The sequence below is a fragment of the Rhinoderma darwinii genome, chromosome 8 (assembly GCF_050947455.1).
Source record: "Rhinoderma darwinii isolate aRhiDar2 chromosome 8, aRhiDar2.hap1, whole genome shotgun sequence".
In the NCBI taxonomy this organism is placed as follows: Eukaryota; Metazoa; Chordata; class Amphibia; order Anura; family Rhinodermatidae; genus Rhinoderma; species Rhinoderma darwinii.
The window spans coordinates 113677509-113687316 of NC_134694.1; the positions used below are offsets into that span (position 1 = coordinate 113677509).

At 42.4% G+C, this 9808-nt stretch overlaps 1 protein-coding gene across 1 annotated transcript; it reads left to right on the forward strand.

Moving 5' to 3' along the window:
- Positions 1–8819, forward strand: PRRT1 (proline rich transmembrane protein 1). The gene is made up of 4 exons (XM_075836438.1): positions 1–247; positions 1183–1502; positions 1866–2042; positions 6109–8819. Exons 1-4 carry the CDS (start codon positions 229–231, stop codon positions 6283–6285), a joined length of 693 nt encoding a protein of 230 aa, XP_075692553.1. The 5' UTR covers positions 1–228; the 3' UTR covers positions 6286–8819.
- Positions 8820–9808: the final 989 nt, after the last annotated feature.

The window sequence follows — 9808 nt, forward strand, 5'->3', positions numbered from 1 at the left end:
GGGAAATCACAGGGGGAAAAAGGAGAGGGGGTGAGAGAATCAGAGAAGGAGGAGGAGAGAGAAGGGAGGCACAGACAGGCTGCTGCAGAAAGAATTGGTGCAGGATCAGAACGAAGCTCTGAGGGGGGGAGACGGTGAGCGGGGGCGAGGAGAGACCCCCCTATCCTGCCACATCTATCCGAGGACCCCCCCTGAAAAAAATCAGCACAGCTCCCTCCCCCCAGAGACATGTCCAGCGAGAAGACAGGTGAGAGGGGATACCGATGACATCATGGATTAGAGAATAGGGGGGGATTTAAAATGGTGGGGGGTATATATTGGAATTATCATTATAGAGAACACTCATATCTGTTTATTGACCTGTCACTTGTCTGTAGCCTTCATTTCATGTCCCTGATCATGTCTGGTCTTTATCATCCTCATCATCCCACCAAATATCCACCGGTCACAGCTGGAGACTCGGAGCAGAGGGGGGCTGTGATGGAATGGATGGCGGAGGCTCGAGATGTCAATGTGCAGGGGGTCAATCTGTGCTAGGCCATTACATTGCTTAGTGATGCTATGGTAGTATCCCAAATATATATATTCTGTATGCATGTATATGGCACATAGGTAGGGGTATATATATTTATCTATCCATCTATCTTATATAGTCCCTGTTATATAGTCAAATATACAGTAAATGTACACGTATATAAATGCACTTATCTACCTACTGTACAGTACATGAGTTTTTTTTTATGTATAACGTTTGCATATAGTATATGTTCTAGTATATGTGCTATGTGTTTAGTATGCATTGCAAAGATATCTACTACATATGTTTGTGTGGTACATCATCTATGTATCTAGGAAGGAGTATGTATTTGAATTGTATGCGGAGGTATTATGTGTGTGTGTGTGTGTGTGTATATATATATATATATATATATATATATATGTATGTGTGTGTGTGTATATATATAATATGTATATACGTGCACATGGTACAATACTGGGCTTCTACGTGGACTGACTGTATATATTTGTGCGTGTCTATATTTGGATCTGTGCAGTTGCCCCTGTCACTTCTTGTGTGTTCTGACCTGTTGTTGCCCCAGGGTGTTGTTATCTACAGCGTTGTGACTGACAGTGTCCTCTCTTTCTTTCTCGCCCCCTCCTGCTCTACCTCATTCTCTTCAGGCCCTCCGGACACTGGACCTCATAACTCCCCCCCACCTTATAACCAACCGGTGGGGGAGGGTCCCTGTAATGGAGTAATTCCAGGTTATAATGATCCTCCACCCCAGCCATCCAGTGCTACCCTTCCCCGTCAGGACCCTCAAGGCTACCTTCAGGAGACCCCATTTACAGGAGCACCACCAGCTCCCCAAGGGTATGTGGTGCAGACTCATACGCCCACAGGAACGCTTCAAAGTGGAGGGTATGTGCAACAAGCCACCGGGTATCCCATGCACCTGCAGCCCTGCACAGCCTACGTTCCAGTGTATCCCATGGGAACGGTGAGTGAACAGATTGGTTGCCGACATGTATATGCTTAATATTATGGGTAAAAGTTTAGGCAGGGATTTGACAGCCATATTAAAGAAAACGGAATTACAGAGAATTAACCCCTACTATCAAAAATCACCATAAGTATAAACAGAGTTTTATTCATTTATATGTTTTTTGGAAAGCTGGGTGTCAACCAATATGGCTGCCAGTAGAGGGTCTACAAGGGTTGCCACCCAGCTTTACCAAACTCTTGAGTAGAAAATCTGCTTAGTTACTGTAGAAATATTTTTGTATATAATTTTTTATTATTTTATCTAATCAATGGAACCCAAATTTTTACTTTCATTAACGCGTTCTTGTGTTTTCAATAGCAATACCAAGCTGGAACTGTCCCCCCGCTGCCTGGGATCCCAGCTCCTCAGATTCCCCCTGGACTGGCCCTATTAGAGCCGCGACGTCCTCCTCATGACTATATGCCGATCGCTGTGCTCACCACAATCTGCTGCTTCTGGCCCACCGGAGTTATCGCCATCATAAAGGCTGTGCAGGTGAGTGTTTCACTTGATGGGAGGTTGGAGGGTAAAAATCTGTAAGTCTCCATTGCTATGTCCCATAACATCTGGAAGAAAAGCCTAATAGTCTTCAGCCATCCATTCTACGGGGTCTAGGCACTAGCAAAGGTCTTGAAGGACAGATCTCACTTCTTGCCATCCAACATATCTTCACTGAGTCAATCATTTCTTGGAAGACCATCTGATTTCTCTCTTGTTTAATATGACGTCATCATTTCTGGAGAATCCTACTGTGGTGTTGGTCGTTTGGAAGCCCTGGTGCATAGTTCAATGCCGTTTTTGAGTGTGGTTCTTTGGACCTACCAGAGGAAATAGTTCCAAGGGCCCACCAATCTTCTACACAGAACATGTGCACATTATTTATGTACATGTGAATCAGCCCATAAGAAATAGACCCTTGTGGCAAGTGATTGACTCCAAATGAGGTTGTCTACAGTAGGACCTTTGGGGCCTATTACTGTGTAAGAGCTTGAGCCCTCCAAAGGATCCTCGGCTACACTGTAGGCCCAGACCAACCCTTGTGCAATGTTCTAAAATATTTTACCCATGAAAGTAATAACCAAAAATATTTCCTACTTATGAAGCATTATCTCGCTCATTCACTGGAATAACTTCTCCTAAATTCATCTGCTTGGTTGTGCAGCTTAACACCTCTGGGAAGTAAACCGATAAAAGGCTGTATATCATAATGGATCATGTTTACAGCTATCATTGAAAATTCATGCTGACAGTCCCAAGATCCAATTTAAAAAAAAAAAAACATTTCTTGGAGAAAGCTAAGAATTGGAATGCCCAGAAGTGGTGTATATCCCAAGATACTCGGTCAACTCCATCTACATTTTTGTGGTGGACTAAGTGGTTGAGCAATCCGTGCCAAAGGTCTGGGTTCCAGAGATAGACCCCCCTCCTGAGCTGCCACATTACTTTTTGTTCTACCTTTAGTTTGAGGCTCATCTGATTTATTCAGCTGATTGTCTCACAGGTGACGTTACTAGAAGAATACAACCAGTTTTGTTTTTTTAATGAGAAATCTAAGCATTTGCATGACCGGGATTTGTGCATCTACCACAATACTTGGTCAAGTCCATCTGTTGTACTTTAATGTTTTTTTGTGGTGGACTGAGTGGTTGATCAATCAGGGCCAGAGGACTGTGGCCAAAATGTGGACCTACCTGAAGCTGTCAAAGAAAATACCTTGTTTTTCTTTCCTCCTGTTTCGAGTTATGGCAAGATTAGTAGCGCAGGATAACCAGCTTTGAAAAAAAAAAATTTTGCTTTACTCACAGCCTCCGACAGAGTATCGGCAACAATTTTTTTAAATTTTTATAATAGCAGGTCCTCTCGCACCACTCATCTTGGCATAACTCGAACTAGGGGATTTGTGGAAGGACAAATCTTGTGGTTCCAGTTCTACCTATAGTTTTTGAGGCTCATCTGATCTTTTGGCTCATTGTTTCACAGTAAAGGAAAAATCACTGGAATCACATCACTGGAAAAATACAACCAGTCCTTTTCTTGGGGATTTGTGCCCTCACGACACTTGGTTCAATTGGTTCTTTATAAGTTCCTTTCCTTATGGACTGAGTGACTGAGCAGTCAGTGCCAAAGGTCCATGGACCAGAGGTGGATCCCTCTTACACATTACTTTCTATTTTAGCCATAGCTTTTGATGTTCAGCTGGTTTTTCGACTGATTGTCTCACAGTTAGGCCTCATGCACACTTCCATTGGCCGTCGTACGGCCGTTAATGACGGATCCGTGAAACATGGACCGAACAACAGAAGTGTGCATGGCCACATTGAAATGAATGTGTCGGTTAAAAAAACGGATAGCACCCTGAAGAAAAAAACCTGAAGTGGGCATGAGGCCTAAGTGACGTCACTAGAAGACTACAACCAGACTTAACTTGGAGAAAGATAGGATTTGTGCGCCTTTCTCAATACTTAGTCAGGTCTATCTAATGTTCTTTAAAAATTTATTTTTGGGGTGGACTGAGTTGATAAGAAATCAATGCCAGAGGTCTGGGACCCAGAGATGGACCCCCAACCTGAAGCTGTCATTACTTTCTTTCTAAAGTTTTCATGGCTCAGTTGGTCTTTCAAAAGATTGTCTCGCAGTAAGTGACATCACTGGAAAAATACAACCAGTCTTCTCTTATGCCCAAGGTTTCTGTGTCTCTTCCTTTATTCTTGGTCAAGTCCTTCTAATGGTCTTTATAATGTTCTAGAGATGGACCCCCCACCAGAAGCCATCATATTACTATCTGTTCTTCCCATAATTTTTGATGTTCAGTTCATCTTTCGGCCAATTGTCTCATAGTAAGTGACATCACAATAAAAATACAACCAGTCTTTTCTTTGAGAAATCTTCAAATATCTAGACTTTGTGTCTCTCACGAGGTTTGGTCACATCTATCTACTGTTCTTTATAATGGTATTGGATGTTTAACGTTATAAGGAGCTTATTTTTTACCTGACTTGGTGTTTATGGTGAGACCCATCATACTCGCACACCAATTATATTACAGAATCAACATTTACCCCTTTTACCTGTGAACATGATTCTTCTGGTCATGAAAATGAGTGACCTCCATCTCTTCATTCTGTACATGTTCTCTCCATTTTCATTTTCTCCTTGTCTTCGTCCCCAATGTTTCTCCCAGCAGGTGGCATTTTTTCAAAGCGTGCTAGCAATTGCAAAGTAGAATGTGTTGTCTGCCAAAAACATTAAAAAATATATGATTTCCCCCTAGTTCTGTCTGATCGATGCAATATCACACTTAACGTCCAGCTGGTTTGGCCAAAAATGTTGACTTGTCCTGCTTCGACTAGAAATAGAGATGTTTTTGAGAGTGTCCGCTGGGTTGTCACCGGGGAAGTACAAGACTTCATCTAGTGCGCTTATTAGGTTAATTTATTTCTAGGTGATGATATAGGCTCCTAATATTTTCATTTATGTGCAGATTTCATAATTCTTACTCGCACATTCTTATTCTGTGTGGGTGGAGGCTCAGATCTGTAGCAGAACAAACGGTTACCTCTCTCCAAATATACATCCGTTATTAATTAATTTATCCCTTCGATATTTTTTTTTTATACATATTTTTTAAGGAAGACCAAGAATCACAAATGGGAGCAATGTGTACGGTCATGTGTGGTCCAATGGATACTGGGATCAAAACAGCACAAAAGAGCATAGTCAAGGCAGAGAGAAGACTCAGATTCCCTGAGGGTGTCTGTATTTTTGTAGGCCAAAATGGTCTAATGGTGCGGAAAAGAAACTGAATAAGAAAGTAGAAGGGGAAAAAAAAACATGAATGGGGAGTTAATACCAAGTTGGTGGAGCAGGTGAAGTGATGAGAGAGCAACACAGTCATTCAAGGTAGAGGGGGAAGATGGTCGCCTTCGGAGTCGCCCCTATAATTTATTATTTTTCTACCTGCTACTTGTGTTTTGTACAACCTCGGCTGTAAATACTCCTATGTAGCGATGTATGTCGTATGTATGTTTTTGTCATAGGCTTCGAACAATGAACTAATGTTAGGTAATTAAGATGGGATGAATTCTCGTAGCACTCTATTCTGGTCTCCATAGAAACTAGAAAAGCTTCAAAATGTTTTAGATGTGGGAGCGAGGCTTAAGACACCAAAGGTTATGTGCCTCGCGACTCCAGCAGCACGGACATATGTAATGTTGAGCCCCAAACCCTGGTTCGGCCATAGATTCAATGGAGACACCGGGCCCCATCTCAGATTGGCCCTATACTCCTTAAGGGAAGGGCTCCTCCCCTCTAATGTTGGCAAATCGTGGGATGAAAAACAAATCCAGGGGGATCTATGGAGTCCCTCACCTCTACACATCAAACTATGCGGTCCCTTACATCTGCCCTTATCCAACAGCTGTATATTAGTCCTTTCTCTGATGGACTCCGCTTAGTTGATGGTGGTAGCTTCATGAGTCTTCTCCGTTCAGGCCAATCATGTGTTCTTCCATGGCAGTGGACCCCTTACCTAGTTTGATCTCATTCTCCTCTCTCCCTACAGGTGAGGACAGCATTGGCTCGTGGAGACATCATGTCTGCAGAAATAGCTTCGCGTGAGGCCCGGAACTTCTCCTTCATTAGCTTGGCAGTGGGCATTGCCGCTATGGTCCTGTGTACCATCCTCACAGTGGTTATTATCATCGCAGCTCAGCACCATGACAATGACTGGGGTAACTGAATTATCCCTCTGGGACTTGGGGGCATCTGATGTACAGGCCAAGCCACCAAGATCTCACCCAGCACTTTCTTAACTCGCCTATCTTCAAACCTTTTTTTCTAGATTCGCTCTTTTTTTATTCCTTTTTCATCTTCTTTAATGTCTTCCTTTCATTTTTCCTTGGTGTTTTCTTTCTTCTTTTTCCTCCCACCATTATTTTCTTCTCTGTTTGCCCCAACATATGTACCCCCTGTGTTTTTCCATTTTTCCTTCTTCTTTTCATCCTTCCTTTGGTTGACCATCTATTGTCTCTCTCTTCTCCCGTGTTTCCCATCTACGACAGCGCTCTCTGTCTCATACCTTTGTCCCTGTCTTCTCCTGTCCTATTCCCCTCTCTTATTTTAAATAATACAGGTGCCATCTTGGGGTGTTATGGGGTAAAATATGGGGTATTTTTCAGCTATGTGTTGAGGGTGAAGACAGTGGGCTGAGAAATAAAGACTCCAGGAGATAGCTCGAGAGACAGTTCAGGAGACCTAATGGATACAGGAAAATTGAATGGACTGTCACACGGGCGAGTAGTCCTTCAGAGAGAGATAGCCAGGCGAAATTTACAAGAAGTATGGAGTGAGTGAAGAATTTTGGAATGATTGTGTGACATGAGAAGTTGGGACTAGCGGACCTGGACATGGGAATTATTGGCCGAAAGATCTTTCGGCTGACCGTTCGAATAAGTAACTCCAGTAACAAAAAAATGGACCGGAACGGTCCAAACTGGCCAAATCCTTTTTGCCCTGAGGGTATCGGAGAGCCCCATAGACACAGATAGTTGGTGGTCCTGGGGCAGGATCTGATCTGCCAACCAGAAAGTGTATGGCCAACTTAAACCAGTATAAGATATGATAAGCCATATGGAAGGTGGGAAAGCTGGCTTTATATGAGATGATACTCCCGTGCAGGTGCATATGAGGTAATAAGGACACAACACAGGTCAATTAGAAAATAATTCCCCAACCCCCATATCACTTACTGCTTCTGTGCTGCCATTATCCATGTCTTAATGAGTTCGGGTTTAGAAAAACGAATTACATTTTTTTAAATTCTTAAACATCTTTACTGACGCCAGGTATAGCAAACTACTTTGATTCGCCATGGTGCCACACGATCAAAACGACACTTTAGCCTCTACAATGCTGAACGGTAGATGTGACAACACTTCCTGTCACTGACCCCCAACACTCCTGCACTTTATACTTACAAGACTGTCCAAAAAATTCCCTTGCCAATCTGCAATTGGGACTATTTTTGCCTGGCGCCGAATTGGCAGTAATTTTGAATCATCGATTTCTGGATTAAAGGGCTTTTACTGTATTGCAAATTAGATTTGCTGTATTAAGAGATAATAATCCAGCTGTGCTTTTGTCAATTCATAGTCTAGGCATGCTGACTCTTCTAGTCCCCCCGGTAGCAGAAGAGTCACAATTTGACTTAAAACTGCTCTAGAAGGAGATGTCCTTGTCTCTATTACCTGGGGGAATGTTGCCTTGACAATCTGATTAATTGGCTCTCGTGCTAACCCTAATATGAAGATATTTTTGGAGTGTTTTCATCAGCGCTTGATACATTTAGGTCACGGGAAATGGTCACACAACTGGAGTGGGTAAGAGACTGGCACCACCAATGTGATTTCATATGCTAGATGACTGTGTAATGGACTTATACAGAACCAGGGCAGTCATTTACAGCCAATATAATCTGCATGGTTAGGGTTTTAGGAGTGCAGTCCCTTTAAAAAAAAAATATTTTTCGTAATATATATTTTAGGTTCTATTTACTCTACCATCGTGGCTTTTAAAGGAGCCATGACCAGTATGGTGGATCCATTTTTGAAGGGATCCCATCGACTTATAATAGGGACCTTGCGGTTCCCAATAGGGTTACAGTATTTTTGATGGTAAGAATAGAGCAGCAGACTACAACCACCGATACAAAACGGAATACAACACCAATGTGAACAGAGCCTTAGCGTTAGTAATGGGTACGGTTACCTGTATAGCTCGTTATTAAATACCCAGGATGCCCTGCAGCCGAATGTCACATCTGGGAAATAGCTAGTGGGGGGTTGGTGATGCATGTGCCCTGGGTGCTGGGTTCCAACAGGGGGCGCCAACATGCCATTTGGTCTTGGCCAGGGAATTTAGATACAGGGCAAGGCAAGTGAACTTTGCCCTGGGTGAGGAAAGCCTAGCTATGACTCTGGTCGCATGGGAGCATCCTGACCACCGGCGCCAAAGGCCCATATGTGGTAAATAAAGAGAATGTTGCGGACTGTGTGTAATAAAGAGATAGCTGCTATATTTCAGGACGATATTATAGGGAGGGACGGTTTATTTCTGTGATTTGGGGAAAAAAAAGAAATATTTATGGTTACTATTCTTTCATATTATTAAAGATTTATTTATTGGTTGGAGGGATGCATTGTGGGTATTTATTCATTAGCATTTGGAATGGTTAATTAGCTGCATTATCTATAATAAAACCAAAATGTATTTCAATGGCCTCTGTCACATTTGTTGGGAAAACTGAAAGGAACTGCTCCTAGATCCTGAGAACGTTTGAGTTTTAATTATCTCTGCTTGCTGTCGGTGAATGGATACATTCAATGTTTACATTCAGAGGCTTAAAACCTGTGCAGACCTACTACGTCTCGCAGCTGAGGGGTTGTTACAATTCCATTCAGCCTAGACAATCCTCTGTGATCTTAAGACATCAGCAGCACAAATCTCTATCCTGTCCTGATTGTTACATTTTACCAGCACTTATACATTGTATCAGTCTCTATATTCTGGGCTGTTTTAGTTTACAGAGGATTATCTAGACTGGAGAAAATTGTATCGAGTCCTCAGCTGTGAGAAGTATTAGGTCAGTATCGGTTTTCAGCCTCTGGATGTGAATGGGAATGTTTCCATTTACTGACAGCAAGCAGAGATTTTGAAAATGGTAAAGGATTGAAACACAAAGTATGTTGGAAATTTGCAGAACCTTTCATTATACAGAGATTAATCTTTATTTACAAAAATATTCGTGCTGCCATCAGCCATATCTAATGAGTTTAGAGTCACGAACAAACTAGCGCCCCCTGCTGTGCAGTGTATGTTCTAAATAGTGCAGGGTGGGGAGGAATTCCATATATTCAACTGAATTCTTGCGTTTTTTTGATGTACTACATCATTTGCTGTGGAAACGCTGCAGAATTTCTTACAGGGGGTGGAAATGACATCACCGGAAAAAAAAAAATCCCCATCACACAGCCCTTGAAAAAAACGCACCAAAAAATATCGGCACTATTTTCCGCAGTAAAAAGAACGCATGAAATGTTGTGTATTTTTCACTTGTTGATTCAGAAATACTGCGGAAATTTTCTGCAGAAAATCTGTTACGTGTGGACAAGCCCTAAGGAAGTCACCGTAACTCACTAGGATATCCCATCGATGGGACCCCAACAATGGCTGGAATAAAGGGGCCCTGGCGCAGAGGTTTTTCA